The sequence below is a fragment of the Pongo pygmaeus genome, chromosome 5 (assembly GCF_028885625.2).
Source record: "Pongo pygmaeus isolate AG05252 chromosome 5, NHGRI_mPonPyg2-v2.0_pri, whole genome shotgun sequence".
In the NCBI taxonomy this organism is placed as follows: Eukaryota; Metazoa; Chordata; class Mammalia; order Primates; family Hominidae; genus Pongo; species Pongo pygmaeus.
The window spans coordinates 27,957,118-27,979,597 of record NC_072378.2 but is presented as its reverse complement, the minus strand read 5'-3'; the positions used below and the strand labels follow the sequence as shown (position 1 = coordinate 27,979,597).

Sequence of the window (22,480 nt, the reverse complement as noted above, 5' to 3'; positions counted from 1 at the left end):
TCGATGTTAGACCTTTGTCAGATGGGTAGATTGCAAACATTTTCTCCCATTCTGTACGTTGCCTGTTCACGCTGATGATAGTTTCTTTTGCTGTGCAGAAGCTCTTTAATTTAATTAGATCTCATTTGTCAATTTTGGCTTTCGTTGCAATTGCTTTTGGAGTTTTCATGATGAAGTCTTTGCTCATGCCTATGTCCTGAATGGTACTGCCTAGGTTTTCTTCTAGGGTTTTTATGGTTTTGGGTTTACACTTAAGTCTTTAATCCATCTTGAGTTAATTTTTGTACAAGGTGTAAGGAAGGGGCCCAGTTTCAGTTTTCTGCATATGGCTAGCCAGTTTTCCCAGCACCATTTATAGGGAATCCTTTCCCCATTTCTTGTTTTTGTCAGGTTTGTCAAAGATCAGATGGTTGTAGATGTGTGGTGTTGTTTCTGAGGTCTCTGTTCTGTTCCATTGGTCTATATGTCTGTTTTGGTACCAGTACCATGCTGTTTTGGTTACTGTAGCCTTGTAGTATATAGTTTGAAGTCAGGTAGGCATGATACCTCCAGCTTTGTTCTTTTTGCTTAGGATTTTCTTGGTTATATGGGATCTTTTGTGGTTCTATATTAAATTTAAAGTAGTTTTTTCTAATTCCGTGAAGAATGTCAGTGGTATAGCATTGAATCTATAATAGCATTGAATCTATAATAGCATATGGGAATAGCATTGGGAATAGCAATGGGAAATGCAATGGGAATAGCATTGAATCTATAAATCACTTTGGGCAATATGGCCATTTTCACATATTGATTCTTTCTATCTATGAGGATGAAATGTTTTTTTCATTTCTTTGTGTCCTCTCTTATTTTCTTGAGCAGTGGTTTGCAGTTCTCCTTGAAGAGGTCCTTCACATCCCTTGTGAGCTGTTTTCCTAGGTATTTTATTCTGCTTTTAGCAATTGTGAATGGGAGTTCATTCATGATTTGCCTCTCTATTATTGGTGTATGGGAATGCTTGTGATTTTTGCACATTGAGACTTTGCTGAAGTTGCTTACCTGCTTAAGGAGTTTTGAGGCTGAGATGATGGGGTTTTCTAAATATACAATCATGTCAATCTGCAAACAGAGGCAATTTGACTTCCTCTCTTTTTATTTGAATACCATTTATTTCTTTCTCTTGCCTGATTGCTCTGGCCAGAACTTCCAATACTATATTGAATAGGAGTGGTGGGAAAGGGCATCTTTGTTTTGTGCCAGTTTTCAAAGTGAATGCTTCCAGATTTTGACCATTTAGTATGATATTGGCTGTGAGTTTGTTATAAATAGCTCTTATTATTTTGTGATATATTCCATCAATACCTAGTTTATTAAGAGTTTTTAACATGAAGAGATGAATTTTATCAAAGGACTTTTCTGCATCTATTGAGATGCTCATGTGCTTTTTGTCATTGGTTCTGTTTATGTGAAGGATTATGTTTATTGATTTACGTACGTTGTACCAGCCTTGCATCCTAGAGATGAAGCCAACTTGGTCATGGTGGATAACCTTTTTGATGTGCTGTTGGATCTGGCTTGCCAGTATTTTATTGAGGACTTTCGCATCGATGTTAATCAGGGATGTTTGGGACTTGAACTCAGCTCTGGATCAAGTGGACCTAAGAGACATCTACAGAACTCTCTACCCCAAATCGACAGAATATACATTCTTCTTAGTGCCACATGGCACTTATTCTAAAATCGACCACATAATTGGAAGAAAAACACTCTTCAGCAAATGCAAAAGAACTGAAATAATAACAGTCTCTCAGACCACAGTGCAATCAAATTAGAACTCAGGATTAAGAAACCCACTCAAAACCACACAACTCATGGAACTTGAACAACTTTCTCCTGAATGAGGTCTGCTGTTAGTGTGATGGGCTTCCCTTTGTAGATGACCTGGCCTTTCTCTCTGGCTGCCCTTAACATTTTTTTCCTTTATTTCTACCTTGGAGAATCTGATAAGTTTGTGTCTTGGGGTTGATCTTCTCGTCAGGTATCTTAGTGGTGTCCTCTGTATTTCCTGAATTTGAATGTTGGCCTGTCTTGCTAGGTTGGGGAAGTTCTCCTGGATGATATCCTGAAGTGTGTTTTCCAACTTGGTTCCATTCTCCCTATCATTTTCAGATACTCCAATCAATCGTAGGTTTGGTCTTTTTACATAGTCCCATATTTCTCAGAGGTTTTGTTCATTCCTTTTCATTCTTTTTCTCTAATCTTGTCTGCATGCCTTATTTCAGCAAGAGGGTCTTCAAACTTTGATATCCTTTCTTCTGCTTGTTGATTTGGCTGTTGATACTTGTGTATGCTTCACAAACTTCCCATGCTGTGAGCTCCGTCAGGTCATTTATGTTTCTGTCTAAATTGATTATTCTAGTTAGCAGCTCCTGTATATTTTTATTATGTTCTTACCTTCTTTGCATTGGGTTAGAACATGCTCCTTTAGCTCAGCAGAGTTTGTTATTAGCCACCTTCTGAAGCCTACTTCTGTCAATTTGTCCATCTCATCCTCTGTCCAGTTCTGTGCCCTTACTGGAAAGGTATTGCAATCATTTGGAAGAGAAGAGGCACTCTGGCCTTTTGGGTTTTCAGCATTTTTTCATTGATTCTTTCTCATCTTCATGAATTTGTCTAGTATCGATCTTTGAGGCTGCTGACCCTTGGATGGGGTTTTGTGGGGAGTTTTCTTTTTGTTGTTGATGCTGTTGTTGTTGCTTTCTATTTGTTTTTCTTGCAATGGTCAGGTCCCTGTTCTGTAGGGCTGCTGCAGTTTGCTGGGGGTTCACTTCGGGCCCTATTCACCTGGTTCACTGCAGCTCACAGTGAGACCAACACAGAAGGTAAGTGATTTCTGCCTTTCCAACTGAGGTACCTAGTTCATCTCATTGGGACTGGTTAGACAGTGGATGCAGCCCACAGAGGGTGAGATGTTACTCAAGGAGGCTGGAGAGCACAAGATGGGTGTCTGCTCCTTCCTCTGGGATCTCTGACCTCAAGGGGCACCGAACTGATACCAATAGGAACACTCCTGTATAGGGTGTCTGACAACCCCTCTTGCAGGGTCTCACCCAGTTGGGTGGCACGGGGAACAGGACCCATTAAATGAAGCACTTTGACTGTCCCTTGGTGGAGGGGGTGTGCTTCTCTGGGGGGAAGCCCACTTGTTTGGTCTGCCTGGATTCCTCAGAACTAGCAGGAGGAAAGTCTACATCTTCTGGTCTGTGGAGACTGCAGCCACCCCTCCCCATAGGGGCTCAGGCCAGCAAGTGATCGTATTGTCTTGGCCTCCCAAAGTGCCGGGATTACAGGTATAAACCACTGTGCTGATCCTGAGTAAGCAATTTAAGCAATTTTCATTGTTATGTACCAGATGCAGAGTCCAGGACAAAAGATAGATTTGTGAAGATACTGTCTGGTGAAACTAACCCTTCCTAGCATGTCCAGGAAATACAGCTGGGCCAGGGAGAATATATTTGTTTGGCACTTCCCTGCAGCTATTGGCCCAAGTGCTGTCATCATACACATATTCCCAGGCCTTATCATGGCCACCTGTCTAGATCCCAGAATTTAATGGCTCTAAGACATATGCTCACAGACAAATTGAGCAAGTATCAAAGAATATCACAGAAGGAACAGTTTTATGACTTGAAACATTTAGTAAAGATAAGCCTAAACCTGTCTGACCAGCAGACCCAAGCAAAATGTCTGAATTATATTTAATACTGACAATTCTGAAGACATTTTTACTTTACCAACAATGTTTTTCCTAGAGATACCATCACAAAAGAAAATTTACCAACAACGTTAAAACTAGTTTTATTTACTGAAGGTTACTAAAGTCCCATGAACCTGAAAAAATTTGGGCTTATTAATTTATGAGTGCTCAGTTATTTATAAGTCAACTTGGTACCATGTAGATAATACACAAACAGATAGGTATACAGGTATACATACAAATAGAGACAAAGACTTTTATAGCTTTTTAAAAAAATGTTATTTTATTTTTATTTATTTTTTCTTTTTTTGAGATGGAGTCTCGCTCTGTTGCCCAGGCTGGAGTGCAATGGTGTGATCTCAGCTCAGTGCAAGCTCCGCCTCCTGGGTTCACGCCATTCTCCTGCCTCAGCCTCCTGAGTAGCTGGGACTACAGGCACCCGCCACCACACCCGGCTAATTTGTTTGTATTTTTAGTAGAGACGGGGTTTCACTGTGTTAGCCAGGATGGTCTCGATCTCCTGACCTCGTGATCTGCCCCCTCGGCCTCCCAAAGTGCTGGGATTACAGGCGTGAGCCACCACGCCTGGCCTACTCCAGTTTTTCAGACCCTGCCATTGACAGATTTCTGACTTAAAAGCAAGTTCTGGTTCCAGCAGAAAGCATGATCTCTCCAGGCTGTCAGTGCCCCAGCTTACTCAAATACTTTCCTCGTACTCATTTTCAGTCTCGCTGAACTGCGATGCATTGTTGACCCACCAGAATTCTATGCTCATGGAGGATCACAAGTGCCATACATGAATGGAGCAGCAAGAAACCACAGATAACACGTACTGCATGGAGAGCCTCTGCTCATGTGCATGCTCTATTGTTCTGCTTACCTCACTTACAAAACACAAGTTCAAAGGTAAAATTAAGAGTTTCAAGACTGTGACAACAAAGCACTAAACTGTGCTCAGGGCCCTCTAAACATGGTACCCTTGTGAATACTGGGCCGTGTGGCCTGTGTGACTGCATAGGTCACACATCTTTGAGGCCAGGCATGCAGATCTAGCAGACTCAATGGGGAAACTGACTAGGAGGACAATTGCAGAGAAGCCTTTAAACATACAAGTGGTAATTGTGGGGATAATTTTGCCTGGAACTTACAGTGAGTGGGAAAGTCTTGTAATTATAGTGAGTGGGAAAATCTTTAGTGTTTCCAACTTAACTGGGTATCAGAATACTCATTCTTGGGAGAAACTTTATCATTCTAATAAGTGTAATTACTCAACACTCTCATCCTGAAAATCTACGTCGAAGTGAGGTCCTATAAATGTAAAGAATGTGGGAAACCTTAATGTGCAAAAGCTTTAAATGAAAGTGCCAGGCTTATTCAGTACCAGAGACTTCACACAGTCGAGAAACTATGAATGCAATGAATGTAAGAGAAATTTTCAGGTGAGCTCAGCTCTGATAAGGCATCAAACTTCCATGTAGATAAGAAACCCTAATAATGGAATAAATATGGGGGCCGATTTTGCTAAGAATTCAGGCCTTTCTCAATGGATAATGCATTTTGGAAAAGGATGCTATGAGAAGGAGCACAAAGAAAGCTCCAAGGTCATTTCCTTCTCACATGGCACATTTTTCCTGACTTGATGGCCCTCATATGGAGGTGATCCTTCAAAATGTCTTGTAAGGTGAAAAGACTTTCCCTCTACCCTCTGAGGATTTGATAACTGAGTCTATGACAGAAGCTGACAACAGGCAGATTAACATGAGAAAAGATATACAATTTTATTATGTGCATGGGGGCAGTACAGAAAAGAAAGCATACACCTAAACAACCAGTGAGATTCAGGAGTTTGCATCTCTACTTCACAGGGGAGGGGAGGTGAGATATAGGCAATTTAGGGGAGAAATAATTTTTGGGAAAGATTATTGGGTCCTCAGAAGAAGAGATAGTAGTTTTTGAAGAAGTTTGTCTAGGTGTGGTGTCAACTTCTAGCCTCTTCTCCTGTGATAGAGTTAATCTTCCCTGGTTGATGAAACTCCCAGGGAGGGGATTGATGACAAGTGAGCTCCTTTTGGAGGATCTATCTTTAGGCAGATAGGGGGAGTTCAGAGAAAGCTTCTCCTTACATTTGTTGTTTTTCAAGTGCCTTTGGCTAGCATTAGCCCATATACCAAATTGGTATATTTTGGAGTGGCATTTCCTGAATTCCTTCAGTCTTCTAGCTAAACACTCATAAGTCTTCTTTGCAGTGCACTAGATACTTATAATGTAAGGGTTTATGTATTGTCTTTGTATGAATAGCTGTAGCTTTGGAGATTATTGCTTCTTTACCTCATAACCTTGTAACTGTTGACAAGTTATTTGACTTCCTTATACTCACAATATTCTTCAATAAGATGAGGGTAATATCTGCCCTACTATCTGCCAAGGATATCTGAGGATAAAAGCAGGTAATACATGGAAAGCATTTTGAATATAGCATTCTTGTGCTGGCATAAGAAAGCTGTAGTATAGGTGGGTATTGGCTCTGCCAAATCAAAATGTTAGGACAAAAAGATTGTATGATATATCAGTAAAGAAATAAGAATAAAATACATGCTAAAATGTCATGAATTTCACTTAAGCAACATATTACAAATGTGTTTCTAGGCTATGGGCCAAAATCTTTTCTCAGGGTTTATATTATAAAAGGTTTTTTATTTTGTCTTTATAAAATGTACACACTCAGAAGACAAACTTGACTGTGTTTCTAACCAAATATTTTTTCTTGAAAAAACGTGGAATGTCAGTGCTTTCAGATGGGAAAGATGGGATTAAAATATAATATTTTAAGATTTCTACAAAATTTTAGGAAATGATGTGGTTACATAAAAAGTTATGTTTGAGAGTTAGTGTATTAGTTCATTCTCACATTGCTATAAAGAAATACCTGAGACTGGGTAATTTATAAAGAAAAGAGGTTTACTTGGCTCACGGTTCTGTAGGCTGTACAGGAAGCATGATGCTGGTATCCGCTTGGCTTCTGAGGAGGCCTCAGAAAACTTACAATTATGGCAGAAGGCAAAGGGAGAGCAGGATTCTTACATGGAAGGAGCAGGAGCAAGAGAGAGAAGGGAGAGATGCCACACACTTGTAAACAATGAGATCACACAAGAATTCACAATCAGGAGAACAGTACGAAGAAGATGGTGCTAAACCATTCATGAAGGATCCACTTCCATGATCCAGTCACCTCCCACCAGGCCCTATCTCCAATATTGGGGATTACAATTCAACATGAGATTTGAGTGGAGACACATATCTGAACTATATCAGTAAGTAACTTTGGGTTGAAATGAAAAGAATAAAGAGGAATTATTTCTAAATTCAAATTTGTTATACAGTATGAATTTAAAATTTCGCTTATTATCTGTAATAGTGGATGACTAAAGAATTTTTATTATATTGTATTATGAACCTTCATAATTTGCCTTTTTCAATGCTTCTGAGAAGTGGGTTCCTTTATAGGAGCTATATATCAGAGAGCTATCTTGGACTACATTTCACTGCTGGAGACACATTATTTAGAGCCAGAGCTGGAAATTAAAAATAATTCCTTAACTCCCCAAAACTGGTGCTGACTGGGAGGAAACTAAGGGGTGAGAGTTTCCAACTACAGAGTCATTTGGAAGATGCGGAGCCAGAATAAAGAAAAGGAAAACTAGGCTAGTTAAGTCTGCATCTTGAATCATAAAGATCTCCGTATCTCAAGGGTATAATCTCAGTAACTAAAGTTTCCCCAAATTAAGGGAAAAAAATATAGTACAGAGTAATACTTAGGGATTTTCTAGGATATAGCCACTGTGAATGGAGTATGCATCCTATATTTGTAAAATTTTTCATGAATTCTATTCCTAAGTATGTTTCACTTTGAATAAAATACTAAATTGGGTTACTTATACTTTTGGGAGCCCACAATGGTTTTCTGTGAAAAAATGGCCCTTAGAAAATGTAAATGGTTCTTCAGTCAAAATCCAGTATTAAACTTCTGTCCTTTTCTTTAAGCAAGCAAGCTACGCCCCATGCAGATAACTGTCTTCCCTGTTTGTGATATCTGTAAGAATATATTCCTTATAAGCGAGGAATAAGATAGCTGGTAAATGGAAGGAGACCTCTCGTGCACATTATTGCCACAGAATTGGGACATGAAGTGGTGCTAAGTTGGGCTGCCATAACAAAATACTATACTGGTGGTTTAAATAAGAGAAACTTATTTTCTCACAGTTCTGGAGGTTGAGATCAGGGTACTAACATGGTTGGTTTCTGGTGAGGGCTCTCCTTCTGGCTTTCAGATGATCACCTTTTTGCTGTTGTGCTCACAAGACCTTACCTTCACGTGTGCATGGGAGAGATATCAAGCTCTCTGGTGACTGCTTTTAATAGGGCATTAATCCTATCATACCAGGGCCCTGCCCTCAAGAACTAATTACCTCTCAAAGGCCCCATCTATAATACCAACTCATTGGAGGTTAGGGCTTCAATGTATACATTGTTTGGGGGTTGTTGGTGGGACCACAAACATTCAGTCCATACCACTGAGCAAAGGAAGAGAGAGAATAAAGGAACAATCAAGAAGAGAGGTGTGTTGAGCAATTGGAGTAAAAATAAGTGGCAAAAGTAGAGGAGGATGAAAGTGAGTGGAAGGTCTGAAGATAGCATGTGGAAAGTGACAGGTAAGAGAAAAATAATTTGTTTCTATTGAGAGTCAGGACAAATTCAAACATACTGAAATTAGAAGTAATGGGTCCAATGAGGAAGTAATACTGAAGATGACTGACCTAAGGGATATTTTAGAATTATGTGTAATGTTTGAATTAAAGACAACAGGGACTAAAGAATAAAAATGTTTAGATGAGTCTATAAGATCAGGTCAAAGATGTAGCTTCTATTGCAAGGGAACAGAAAAGAGGGTACCAAATGGCTTTAGGTGATCCACGGGATTCAGAAAAGGTAATTTTAAGACAAAAGAGTAAATTCTACTTTACAGAAAAAGCACTAAGTGTGTAGTAGAGGTTGGGCTATGAAGTTATATATTATGAAAATATTACAAAAAAGTAAAGGTACTTTTTTTTAACGAGAGTGGCCTAGAATAGCTTTTTAAAGGAAATTACGGAAGCTGGTGTACAACTTCCCGCTGAGGCTGATATGAGGGAGGACAGCATTATGCCATTCTGCATCAGGTCTTATTGGTGCCACATAAGCTGGAAGGTAGTACTTCAGGGGATGGACCTTCAGTCTGATTCAGCATCATGGATTATGTCTGAGATGCTCCTGATGCTGTTCAGCCTGGGTAGCTGGCAGAGCTTTCAACCACTCCCTTTCTCTTGAGATGGATTGCGATGCTCACCTCGCTCATGAATGGCCTGGAATTCTGGATATTCCCATTTAAGCTGTCTTTTCATTGACTGGAAAGGAATAGTTGGTGGCTCTTGTGCTGCTTGATGATGATATTCTGAGTGCAGTCCCATTCCACATGCACTGGCTGCAACTTGGAAACAATTAGATATGGCTGGGCTTGTGAAAGACTCAATGAGGGAATCACAGTTACTATCTTTAAAAGACATCTTAGAGAACACATCTCAGGGCATAGAAGAGAGAAAGAATGCTGACACAGTCTTCTTCCACCCTTAAGAAGTAAGGAGCTAACCAGAAAGGATGAGAGTAAGAAACACAGAGACTTACATATCTAGCGGGAGGGAGTGGAGATTGAGCTCTGCAATCTTGCTTCCCTGGGTGTGTGGCTGCTTCTTTCTCTGGCTAGGGTGTTCATGTGCCTTTTAATCACACCCGACATTCTGTTTCATCAAGCTCTCTTTCCAAATCCTCCCGATATGATCACCATTTCCTCTCTGTTCTCCAACTGATGCTCTAACATCCGGGCTTGGAGCTCCTCTGGCAGGATAGTCAAGAACTGCTCCAGCACCAGCAATTCCAGGATCTGTTCTTTGGTGCGGGTCTCTGGCCTCAGCCACTGATGGCAAAGTTCCCAGAATCAGCTCACAGTCTTACAGGGTCCAGGTGTCTCCTGGTAGCAGAAATGCCTAACGTTCTGATGAGCTACCTCCTGGTTGCTGGAGTTCTTCCATATGAAGTAGCCCATATTCTTGGCCCCAAGTGTAGTCCTCTGCTTTAACTGTCAAGCAACTTTTCTATTCCCTTTGAGATTTAATAGTCAAGGCTGCAGCTGTTATGGGCTGTAACATTTCACATAAAGTCTTATTTTGCAGGTTGGGGTATATGGAAGTCTGCTTTAAGGAGGCTGTCCTTGAGCAAGTTTCTTTTGGGTCACTCCTAAGGCAAAAATAAATCATTACTAACTTGCAGAAATGAAAAGGTTGCTAAGAACTTTTTTTTTTTTTTAAGATTAAAGATGTCTAGTTATCTCGAAATTCATTGATTCAAACCACTAATTCAAAAGGAAAATGGACAAATCGGGTGAATTTTATCATGTGCGACAGAAAGCACAAACTAGGTAAGACATACAATTTATAATATGATTAGAAAATTTCAGATACGAGGATGAAATCACTTTTGTCAGACCCAGATAAAATACGGCGGGGAAGGCATGAAGGAGAGGAGGTTCATGCTTACATGTTTGAGATAAGAACTGTTCCCAAGGACTTTCTAAACACCGCATAAGAAACCCTTTCATTTCCTCCATGCATCTCCTGCTTTGACAAGGTTTATCAGTAGACATTCTTTACAGGACTGCTGTAATTCAGATACGATGTTCTGGAAAGAACACTTGCATAATTATGGCATCTCCACCAATGAACTGACAACTCCAGCTTTGAGCCTCTGAAACCAATGAACACGGTCTCTAAGCAGCTTATGTGAACCTCTCTTTTTGCTAATAAAAACTTGCCGTTACCCTTCCCTCGTTGAATGCATTAGTAGCTTGCCATTCTGTGCATTCTAGGTTATAATCTTCATTTCTCATTTGCAAGTAAACTTTTTTTAAGTTTAACAATGGAAACAATGTGACACTTGACTACAAATATTATAAAAGACACCAAAGCAAGCATGCTATGTGTCTCACTACAAATACATCTGCAGATAACACTTCTGATCATTAGAAAATGATCCAATTGTGTTTAGAGGTTCAATGACAGCATAAACAGATTTAAGTGTGACTATACACCTCATTTCTCCCACAGGGCTCCTCTGCTAATGCTTCTGGGAGACAGCTTCATACTGCCAGCGCCAGGAAGCGAGAGGAGAGGAAAGGAAGTCTTCTCTTCACACCCTCCTGGGGCCCGTCTTGGTGTTGTGTGTGGTGGAGGAGGACGAATCTGGGGTTCGCAGTCGCAGCCTCCTCTTGCAGCTGCCGCCTTCATCCCCGAAATCCTGTTCCTAACCATCAATAGGAACCCTGAGAAAAGTTAGAGGTGTGAAGTGCACACATAACCTTGGGCCACAAACTCGGTCCCGGACGCCACAGGACAATCGCTCACCTGGACCACACAGCCTTGCCGGAATATGGGCGGGTACGCGGCTCCTGATGCTTCCGGCCCCTCTAGGAAGAGGCTCTCGGTGGTGGCCTCGAGCGCCCCCTCCGGGGAGGGAGCCGCGCGGGGTTTGAGGGCGCAGTCGGCTCCCGGACTAGCTGGTCGCCGCTCGTTCCAAGATTTTGAAATGTTGGTGGATTAACCTTCTAGAAGGGTGCTAGGTCTCCCCCTTTCCCCGCCACCAACTTTAGAGTTGTGATGTACAAGCGCTATCTTTTCTGATGTTATATCCCATAGGAATATTTTCAGTGACATTTAAGCGTTAAGAACTAGGGCCCTGGAATTAAAATGTGCGTTAAAATCCTGGTTCTACCACTTACTATGTGATCTTTAGCAAGATAGTTAACTTCACTACAGCTCAATTTTCTCATCTATAAAATGTGAAAAATAATAGTTACAAAATGAGATAGGACATACTAGCACAGTACCTGTAAAAAACTGTGGGCTCAACATTACCTTAAAAAACAATCCAAAGATCTCGTCAGGACATTTTTAAAGTCATTGAAAGTAAATGCTAAGCTTTTCTTATAAAGCCTCTTAGTGGGAGATTTTGTACATTTCACATTAGATTATCATACATCTAACATCAAGGTCCTATTTACATTTTATAATGTAAAAGCCTTACATACTGTGGAATGTTTAAGACTTAACTCATTCCTCCCTACCCTCTTTCATATACTGTCGCTCTATACTCTCTTCTCAGTCTTTTCTGTAGAGCAGCCAGCAGCAACGAAATAACATTTCAGGACCATTCTTTCCAGTACTAACTTCCTCAGTAATCTTCCACAATTGCCAGTGGCCAGAGAATCCTGTCAGTTTCTGTTAGGAGAACTCCTTATAGTCCCTATTAACCTACCCCAGAAAGGTGCCAAAAACCAGTAAAAGCCTGGTTATCCTGTGTCTGTCCTCCAACTTCTGAGGTTTAGTTCAATTTGAACACCTTTTCTCACTCCTAACCCAATTTTTGCTTAATTCAATTCTATTCTCTTCCTGTCTTACTTAAATATCTGGATTCTGGCCTCTTCCCTGGGGTGTTCTTCTGGTTTTTTACTTCCTCTGGACACAGATTTTGGGCTCATACAGGAATGCCACCTTTACATATGTCCTCATTCGACATTACTCTCTAACTTAACATGAGCATCTTAGTTTTGTGGTCTTCAGTTTTTAAAGGGATGCTCTGAAAACACTGTTCTGCAGTGCACCGTGCAAGCTATTTCACTCCTGGGTTTAGCTGATCTCTTCTTGTGCAAAACTAACTAGGAAAATAAACTAGGACTGATTATTAGTCTCTTTACCTAAATCTTCCTTTTCTTCCCACACTGTAATCATGATTATTTCCCCAGACAGTCTCTATTTCTCTATATTGCACTGCCATAGACTGCCCTATTTATTAGCCTCCCTAAATGTAGCTCTTTTGGTTTGACTTTAGTAGTCAATGAAAGAAGGGGTACATCCCCAGTCTCACAGAAAGCACATACACACAGATGAACACCAGAAACTGGTCTTTCCATCTTCCATCTTGCCCAATATTCATTTTTTATTTAATATTTTTCATATTGTGCCATTTCCTCAGCATTTACTTATAAATTTAAGTTCCTTACATTAATAGGTTTTCCCTCACGTGAATTCTCTGGTGTTGACTAAGGTTTGAGCTCTGACTGAAGGCTCTTCCACACTCACTGCATTCATAGGGTTTTTCTCCAGTGTGAATTCTAAAGTGTCGAATAAGATGTGAGCTCACTCGGAAGGTTTTCCCACATTCACTACATTCGTATGGTTTCTCTCTGGTGTGAATTCTCTGATGCCTGATAAGATGTGAGTTCAGGTTGAATGCTCTCCCACATTCTTTGCAACCAAAGGGTCTTTCCCCCGTGTGAATTCGCCGATGTCTAGTAAGATCTGAGCTCTCTGCAAAGCTTTTCCCACATTCATTACATTCATAGCGTCTCTCTCCAGTGTGGATTCTCTGATGCCTAGCAAGTTTTGAGCTGTGCCTGAAAGCTTTCCCACATTCATTACACTGATGAGTTTTATCTCCACTGAAAACTGCTGCATGTTTAGCAAGTTTTGGGCTCTTGAAAGATTTTCCATATTGGTTATTTTTTTCTCCAGCATAAATTATTTGATGGTTAATAAAATCTGAGTTCCATTTGAAGCTCTGGTCACAGGTACCATGTTTACAAGATTTCTGGTGTGTGAATCCATTTGAGTTCAGATTTAATCTCCTCTCACATCCATCGTGGCTTATTATTTCACCCCTGACTATATTTTTGTGGGTGAGGATTTTACCAAAACCTTCATCCTGGGCAGATGATAGTCTCTGAGACTCCCCTGATTCCTTTTCCCGTTGCCTCTTTACCCTGCCTGCAGACTTACAGATGTCTTGAGTTTCACCAGATGCTTCTGATATGTATCCTGAGATTCTTCCAGATATAATTCTCTGTGATTCAATTTTTTCAAAAATTTCCAGCTTTGGCATGGATCTACTGTTTTCACTCTCATTATCTAAAATAAAAAAAGAAAGAGGAAAATATTACCTGTTTGCTGCACTAGACGAAAAGAAAATTTTGTAGCATGCTCAAGATAGTTACATATTGATATGCCCACTTTAATATATGACCTTTCACATGAGAGGAATGATAGAATGAAAGAGGATGATAGGAATGAAAGAAACATTGGTAAGAGCAAGTAATGCCTGCAGTGGTTGGCAGAGAGAGGAATCAGACATGTGAAGCATATATATTAGAAAAGATTGGGAGGAGGACTGTCATCAGCAAGAACTCAAGAGATAGGGGTAGATAGAGTACAGAGAAGGAACTCTACAATGTTGACTGAAGCGGATCTTGGGAACCTTGGGTCTATGATACATTTCTAGAGGGAAAATGGAGGCACTACCTCAAAGAAAGCAGATGAGAACACAAGAGAGAAAAGTAAAGCTATAAGTGACTGTAGAGTATGTGTGAGAAAACTTACATCCACCTATTGTCTATTTCTTCCTCATATTCCATGGTTAATCAGTCTTCTAAATTCTGTCATCACTGTCCACTAAGTGTCCCTTGTATAAATCCCTTCCTTTACATTTCTGCTACCATCGCCATAGTCTCGAACCTTACCATTTCCTATCTAGACTTTAACTGCCTCCTTGCTGTTTTGACTGCACTTTTCTTCTTCCTAGTTATCCTAAAGATCCTTACTAGACTAATGGTCATTAAACACTGCCATCCTTTCATACCCTACTCAAAAACTTTGAATCTCTCTCTCTCTTTTTGTTCAAGTCTAAATTCCCAAGCCTGGTTTCCAAGATCCATTTATGATCCAGTCTTCACAAATCCCACTCTATACTGTGCTGGAATTGAACTGCCCTTCTTTATTATAAGGTGTCCTTTGTCTACAATACGCTAGGGCAGGAAAGAGGGTTAGGGAGTGCTGTTCGTGGGGTGAGGGAAATTTGCAATTTTATATACGATAGATGGAGATGTTTCCAGAACAAACCTGAAGGCAGAATATGTAGAAATTTATTAAAAATTAATGGTTGCCGGGCACCGTGGCTCATGTCTGTAATCCCAGCACTCTGGGAGGCCAAGGTGGGCGGATCACGAAGTCAGGAGTTTGAGACCAGCCTGGCCAACATGGTGAAACCCTGTCTCTACTAAAAATACAAAAATTAGCTGGGCATGGTGGCAGGCACATGTAATCTCAGCTACTCGGGAGGCTGAGGCAGGATAATTGCTTAAACCCAGGAGGCAGAGGTTGCAGTGAGCTGAGATCACGCCACTGCACTCCAGCCTGGGTGACAGAACAAGACTCTGTGTCAGGAAAAACAAAACAAAACAAAACAAACAAACCAAAAAATTAACGGTAAGTTATTCTTGGGTTTACTATAGGGACAATTCACACCTTAAGTGATACTGCATCTATGAAACTTTTAAATAGATGAGTTTTAGAACAGAGATGAGTATTCTGTGGAAGCAGTCTCTAGAACTATAGCTAACTTTCTATAAAAGGGTAAAAGAGCTTTATAAGACCAAGAGCATAAGAGGAAAAATATGGATCATGGTCTATGTCACTTGTGAATTATATACTATTTCTCAGTATATCATCATGTATCTGTTTCTCTTGATCATTGTATGTACTTCTCTATGAACATGTTTTGCTTCTGTCCGTGTATTTCTTTTTCTTTTCCTTCTTTTCTCTTTTCATGATATTTTCTCAACTCATTCACTTTTATTTCCTTTAATTTGGTCATATCATAAAAATGTTCTGTGTTTTGGAAATATTCTGGATAAGGAACAAAATTATCTTTTCCCCCACAATTGGCCAAAGACTCACAGGAAAACAAGTTCTCTCTCTCTCTTTTTTTTTCTTTTATGAGATGGAGTCTTGCTCTGTTGCCCAGGCTGGAGTGCAGTGGCGCGATCTCGGCTCACAGCAAGCTCCGCCTCCCAGGTTCACGCCATTCTGCTGCCTCAGCCTCCCAACTAGCTGGGACTACAGGAGCTTCGGCTAATTTTTTGTATTTTTAGTAGAGATGGGGTTTCACCATGTTAGCCAGGATGGTCTTGATCTCCTGACCTCGTGATCCACCTGCCTTGGCCTCCCAAAGTGCTGGGATTATAGGCGTGAGCCACCGCGCCTGGCCACAAGTTCTCTCTTTTCATTGGGTAATAAAGGAAAGGACCACCTATAGTTACCAAGACTAGTTTGTGGAGGGAGATTCATTCCCCTGTTTCTTTAGTGATGTGCACTGTATGGCATTCTGCCCCTTACCACAGACCCATAGGAGCTGGGGTTCTGATGAATCAAAATGGGCCTTGGTTTCTACTGGCTGTAACTGGACATTAAGTGCTTGTCCAGGAGGTGACACTTTTTTCCGGAATATTTCTTGTCCATGTTCATGGGCTTGAACCTGAGAAAAATAAAGTACATTTGGGCTTATAAAAGAATCCCTGTGTTAAACATCTTCTAACAACAAAGAGAAACGCCCATAGAAATGCAAAACTGGGGAAGGAAGAATCAAGTCTGATTCGATTGTAAAATGTAGTGTGGAATCAAACAGACAGGAAAGGAGACATAAATGCACACTGAACCAACAGCTCCTGCAAGCTAGATATGCAATCTCGGGCCTCTCCTCCCACTGTGAGACTTTATCCATTATGGACGTCTTAGATCTCCCATCCCCTGTGCACCTGGAGTAGTGCTTCATCAGTGCGTCTCTCCAAATCTTCCAGTATGGTCACTGCCTCCTCTCCACTCTCTGGGTAATGTTCATGTACCCAGGCCTGCAAATCTCCTGGCAGGATGGTCAGGAACTGTTCTAGCACCAGCAGTTCCAGAATCTGTTCCTTGGTATGGATCTCTGGCTTCAGCCACTGACAGCAGAGCTCCCGGAGCCGGCTCAGTGCCTCGCGAGGTCCAGGAGAATTCTGGTAGCAGAACTGCCTAAAAAGCTGCCTGCAGAGCTCCTGCTTAAGGAGTTCACTTCTTTGTAAGCAAGTGTCTTGCCTGTGGATAAATTCTTCCTCTTCTATCTTCACTATCAGAAGTCCTTCATCCTCTGGAGAGTTCTGGGCTGTAGCTTTCTTTGGTTCTGTAGCCATCTATGGATAGAATATATTATCAGAACTGCTTTGGAAAGGGTCTTCTTTAGTTTCAAGAGTCCTCCTGAGGGATCAAAAATTACCATTACTGTCTAAGAAGATGAAAGACCACATAATAAAAATCGTCATTGTCCATTACACAAAAATTTACTGGGCATTTATTGTATGCAAAAGCACTGACATACTTGGCTTCTAGAATACAACTGTTAATGATTTCTACTTCAAGATAGCTTAATTTTTAAATTTAAAAATAAGATAAATTAGAAACAATAAACAAATGTAATGCTAAATATTAACAAGGTACATGTTATTAAATTTTAAAAGTCACAGAGAAAATAAGGATGAAAAAAGAAAAATGATAGAAGTGCTTCATAAAATAGGAGATGAGAAAAATACAGATGGTTGCAATGGTCAAGGGAAGCTTAATGAAAACATGAAATTCTGAAGAATAGAAAAGATTTGAGTAGGATGCGGGAGCGAAAGAAATAGGAAATTACGAATAGAGAAACTGTCTAAACAATTGGGTAAGAGTAGGAATACAGAAGAGGGAAAGCAAAACGTTTAGTAGGTTTGTATAAGAAAATTATAGAGGCAAAGCTTGGAGATGTTACTGTAGAAAACATCAACTGTCAAGTTCATGAATTTGAAGTTTAATCTTTTAGGCACTGAGGAGTCACTGAAGAGGAGTCAATTCTTCTGAGCAGAATGACCTACTGAACATTGTGAAGATGAATATGTTCTTCATTTCTAGGGTGGGTGGCAATATGAAAAGATAGAGGCCACTGTATTCATGCAAGTATGAGGTTCTTTTTTTTGTTTTTTGAGAGGGAGTCTTACTCTATCACCCAGGCTGGAGTGTAATGGCGTGATCTCGGCTCACTGCAACCTCTGCCTCCCAGGTTCAAATGATTCTCCTTCCTCAGCCTCCTGAGTAGCTAGGATTTCAGATGCACACCACCACACCTGGCTAATTTTTTGTATTTTTAGTAGAGATGGGGTTTCACCATGTTGGCCAAGCTGGTCTCAAACTTCTGACCTTGTGATCTGCCCACTGCCCATCTCAGCCTCCCAAATTGCTGGGATTACAGGTGTGAGCCACCGTGCCTGGCCTGAGGTTCTTTTACTAAACATTTCACTAAGTTGACTACTGACTGATGCAATAGCATACATTTTATTAAGAATCTTATCACAAGCAAAGCATTGGGCTAGAAGTTGTACAGCAATGGTTTACAAGAAAGTCTGAATATGACACTGGGCTTGCTGCCTAATCATCATATAGGATCTTTGGTAGAAACAGGTTCTTGGGCCCTACCTCTGGAGATGCTGACTAGGGGCCTGCTCCTAGAGATGGTAACTTGGTCAGTATGGCATATGCCTGGAAAATCTGTATTCTAATATACAGCCTAATGGATTAAACGAAAAGTCTTTGAGTTTGAAGAATAGAAAAGATTTGACTAGGATGTGGGACAGAAAGAAATAAATTCAGCAGGAAGAACTAGTTGGGAAGAAATTATAAAACATGGATACAAAAGATTTAAATGAAAAGACGTTTCACATGACATATACATTGTACATGTTTGTTAAATGTTGAATGTTGAAGTATAAAATGAGTTTATGGTGGAGATACTGAATGTTCTAACTGTCCTGAGGTGGGAAGAGACTGTGAATGGTAGAAGGTATTTCCTAGAGGTGGTGGGTGCTAGAAATAAATTTTTGGTACAGCAAAAGAAATAGCACTCGCACATGAATTTTCTCATCAAGGCAATTTTGCTTCTATAGAAAGGTGCAATGGCGAGAGCACACACCTGATCAAGGGAGGGGAAGGGGTTCTTATCTCTGACACAGGTAGCCCCTCCTGCTGCGTCATTCCCCTATTGGCTAGGGTTGAACCGCACAGTCTAAGCTAATTCCGACTGGCTATTTTAAACAAAGCAGGGGTATGAACCAGAGTGGCGGGGTGAGCAGTTTCAGTGGGAAGGACAGTTACAGAACAGGCGACTAAAGGTGATGCAGGTCAGAGCAGGTGACCAGGGGAATAGATGTGAACTACTGATTGGAACTGGTGGAAAAGGTTGTTTACTGAAACTAGGGGCAAGGAGATGAGATTAAACTTTAAAGTGGAGAACAAAGAACTGAACATACTGACATACTGATTCTTTGAAGAGAAATTTAGAACTCACTGTATTTAACATGGGGCTTAAATTGGACAATAAAGCATTAGAAAGATTCAGAAAGGAAAGGAAAGGAACAGAGTTGAGGAAGTGGGAATGAGCAGCAGGCTGATGGTGAGATCAGCTTGCAGGGTGTGATGGCTGGAGTGACTAAAAATTCTACTTCCTCTGTTAAGAAATTGCTCAACTCTATTCTGAGTTCTTACAATTCCTAACACATACATATATGAGTATATAAGTCCTTGTATTATTTTTAGTTGTTTGGCTGTTTTTTCATCAACTGATTGCTGTTCCATGAGGTTAAGGATCATGCATTATTAATTGTTCTTAAGGCTTCATATTTGTGATTGAAAGGAAAAATTAGGAAAGTTTCAGATGACTTCTGTTTTGGATGATCTGTATTTAAGATGATAATAAGACATCTACTTGGAAAAATATTTCCAACACAAACAATGATATTTCAATAATGGAAAAGAACCTGGAATGGGAAGACAGATTTTGACAAGTGTTGGAAACAGGCCCCCAAATCTGGCCATAAACTGGCCCCAAAACTGGCCATGAACAAAATCTCTGCAGTACTGTGACATGCTCATGATGGCCTTGTCGCCCACACTGGAAGGTTGTCAGTTTACCGGAATGAGGGCAAGGAACACCTGGCCCACCCAGGGCAGAAAACAATAGCATGAGCGATCTGTGCCTTAAGGACATGTTCATGCTGCAGATAACTAGCCAGAGCCCATCCCTTTATTTCCCATAAGGAATACTTTCAGTAAATCTTATGACTGGCTTGCTGTCAATAAATAAGTGGGTAAATCTCTGTTCAAGGCTCTCAGCTCTGAAGGCTGTGAGACCCCTCATTTCCCACTCCACACTCTATATTTCTGTGTGTGTCTTTAATTCCTCTAGCGCCGCTGGGTTAGGGTCTCCATGACCGAGCTTGTCTCAGCAGACAAGATTCATGAAAAGGGTAGTTGAAGATATGTATCAGTATTAATTCTCCAAGAGTATGAAATAAATATCACAAGGTTCAGACTGAACCTTGGAAAAGAAACAATTTGAGTGAGTATAAGTAAGAACAAAATTTATCAATGATAAAGAAAAAAAAGGGGGGTTCCATGGTATATTAACCAGAGAGTCTCAATCCCTTATATTTTACTGGGCCATTCCTTTGATGTTTCTTGTTATGTTTCCTAGATGCGCTAACCAAGTAGTGTCCTAATACTTAATGAGCATGATCTCATTTACCATAGTAAGATGGGTGTAAAGTAGGCCCATATAATCCGAATGAAACTTCAATTATGCTGAACAGCTGGTTCTACGACATGTTATCTCAGCTGACAGTCCTATCTCCAGGTGTTTTATCACTTCTCATCTATTTAAAACCGAGTCCCCCTAAAGTTGGCAGCTTTAAACTAATAAATATTTATTGAGCATCTAGTGCCTTATAATATTGTGTTAGGAAGACTTACAAAAATGGGCAAGCAGATGTGTGAACAAACGCTAGGAGAACAGAGAGGAACGAGTAATTAATTATGATGAGAAAGTTGGAGGTTAAAGAGCAGGGCTCCTGATGGATGAACATGCCTTGGTGGGCATGTTGGGGGAGGGGAAGACGGGTGAGAGTTTTGTTGGTGGAGAGGGAGACAGTCAGGGGAAATCCGGTAGAGACCACAAAGCAGAACAGAGACTTCAAGGGGCATGCTGGTAAAGGCTCCCATAGTACCTTGTGTTTCTCAAGGGCAGGGGGGTCAGTGTTGGTTTCATTGCATCCTCGGCACACAGGAAATACTATTTACCGTGTCAATAAATTTCAGGACAAGCCGGGGTTGTCCCCAAGTGTCCTACAAAAGGGACACTCTTCCCAAGGGAAGCAGGGGATTGGGGATGGTCCTCGCAGCAGTTTCTTTTCGCAGACAATGGCAGATCCGAGACATTTGGCACCCCTCCCCGTTCCACCTGGCTGGAATGGGCAACTCCTATTACCAGTGACCCGAAATTCAGGATCAGCAGGACAGCCCCCACCCCACGCCACCACGCCCTCAGCGCTCCACTATGACGTCACGCGCGGCGGAGGTAACTATGGAGACCGCCAAACCCTCACTAAATACGTAAGCGCGCCTGCCTTCCCAACGCCGAAGCTGGTTCTACCTTTCTCCGGGATTCCTCTGAGGGCCAAGGTCTGGTCACCCAGAGGCTGCTAATTTCAAAGGCAATATGAGAGGGACTGGATGTTTGGAGGGGGACACGGGGCTGGACATCTGGATCCCCAAACCCGGACTCACCTCTCGGACAGGGCTGATTCCGATCGGACACTTCCGGTGGAAGGACTGAGCGGCGCTACACTTCAAGGATTCCGTCCACAGGGACTTGTGAGTCTGCGCAGAAGACGGGATGCCTTTGGACTACGATTCCAAGAATCCTCCCTGGGTCTCTTCGGGCGCAGACTTTTCGCCAAAGTCCTGAAGGTCTCAGGGCTTGAAGGAGGGGGCGTCTTTTTTCTCCATTGTAGTAGTGTGTCTCGCTAAATAACAGAGGGGACTCCTGAAAAGAAAATGACGTTGGCCGGGCGCGGTGGCTCACGCCTGTAGTCCCAGCACTTTGGGAGGCCGAGGCGGGCGGATCACGAGGTCAGGAGATCGAGACTATCCTGGTTTACGCGGTGACACCCTGTGTCTACTAAAAATACAAAAAAAAAAAAAAAATTGCCGGGAGTGGTGGCACGCCCCTGTAGTCCCAGGTGCTCGGGAGGCTGAGGCAGGAGAATCGCTTGAACCCGGGAGGCGGAGCTTGCAGTGAGCCGTGACAGAGTGAGACTCAGTCTCAGAAAAAGAAGAAGAAAACAAAAGATACACACTCGAGCACAGATTTTCTCAGCAAAGCAATTTACTTCTATAGAAGGGTGCGTCTCACGGATGGAGCAATGGCGAGAGCACACCTGAACAAGGGAGGGGAAGGGGTTCTTATCCCTGACGCAGGTAGTCCCTAGTGCTGTGTCGTTCCCTTACTGGCTAGGGTTGGACCGCACAGTCTAAGTTAATTCCGATTGGCTGTTTTAAAGAGACAGGGGTATGAGCCGGAGTGGTAGGGTGAGCAGTTTCAGTGGGAAGGACGGTTACGGAACAGGTGACTAAAGGTGACTCAGGACAGAGCAGGTGACCAGGGGTGACTCAGGACGGAGCAGGTCACCAGGGGAACAGATGTGAACTACTGATTAGAACTGGTGGAAAAGGTTGTTTACTGAAACTAGAGGCAAGGAGACGAGGAAAACGAGGAAGTTAAAGTTTAAAATGGAGAACAAAGAACTGAACATACTGACATACTGATTCTTTGAAGAGAAATTTGGAACTCACTGTATTTAACAAGGAGTTCGAGGCCAGCCTAGCCAACATGGTGGAACCCCGTCTCTACTAAAAATATAGAAACTAGCTGGGT

The 22,480-nt window shown here is 41.5% G+C and overlaps 2 protein-coding genes across 15 annotated transcripts in view; one reads left to right on the top strand and one right to left on the bottom strand.

The window, feature by feature from the left end:
- The window catches only part of LOC129038701 (uncharacterized), a 45,152-nt gene extending 33,994 nt beyond the window's left edge, over window positions 1-11,158 (top strand). The window contains exons 1-2 of one of the 2 annotated variants that reach the window (XR_010126618.1): window positions 10,059-10,244; window positions 10,930-11,058. Coding sequence is in view for 1 of the 2 variants with exons in the window: in XM_063665941.1 (XP_063522011.1) it covers window positions 10,930-11,158 (229 nt within the window). In the remaining variant the exon portion in view is untranslated. Of the gene's footprint in view, window positions 1-10,058; window positions 10,245-10,929 lie in introns of those variants that run through there. The other variant, XM_063665941.1, reaches the window with a different exon arrangement.
- Window positions 5,490-21,981, bottom strand: ZNF165 (zinc finger protein 165). 13 transcript variants are annotated; one of them, XM_054492029.1, is made up of 6 exons: window positions 20,845-21,334; window positions 16,467-16,877; window positions 16,048-16,186; window positions 10,914-13,785; window positions 9,455-10,063; window positions 5,490-9,260 (listed from the first exon to the last, which is right to left on the bottom strand). In XM_054492029.1, exons 2-4 carry the CDS (start codon window positions 16,875-16,877, stop codon window positions 12,878-12,880), a joined length of 1,458 nt encoding a protein of 485 aa, XP_054348004.1. In that variant the 5' UTR covers window positions 20,845-21,334; the 3' UTR covers window positions 5,490-9,260; window positions 9,455-10,063; window positions 10,914-12,877. The 13 variants fall into 13 exon arrangements, with proteins under 13 accessions (XP_054348004.1, XP_063522005.1, XP_063522004.1 ...); XM_063665935.1 differs by having other exon boundaries at window positions 11,227-13,785; XM_063665934.1 differs by having other exon boundaries at window positions 5,490-10,063; window positions 10,364-13,785.
- Between the last annotated feature and the right edge of the window lie 499 nt (window positions 21,982-22,480).

Excerpts from the sequence above, each read along its gene's own strand:
- ZNF165 (XM_054492030.2), bottom strand. The coding sequence starts at position 16,877 with ATGGCTACAGAACCAAAGAAAGCTACAGCCCAGAACTCTCCAGAGGAT. Across the intron at positions 16,187-16,466 it reads CTGATGAAGCACTACTCCAG|GTTCAAGCCCATGAACATGG; the intron begins GTGCACAGGGGA and ends TATTTTTCTCAG. Across the intron at positions 13,786-16,047 it reads CCAGCTCCTATGGGTCTGTG|ATAATGAGAGTGAAAACAGT; the intron begins GTAAGGGGCAGA and ends TTTTTATTTTAG.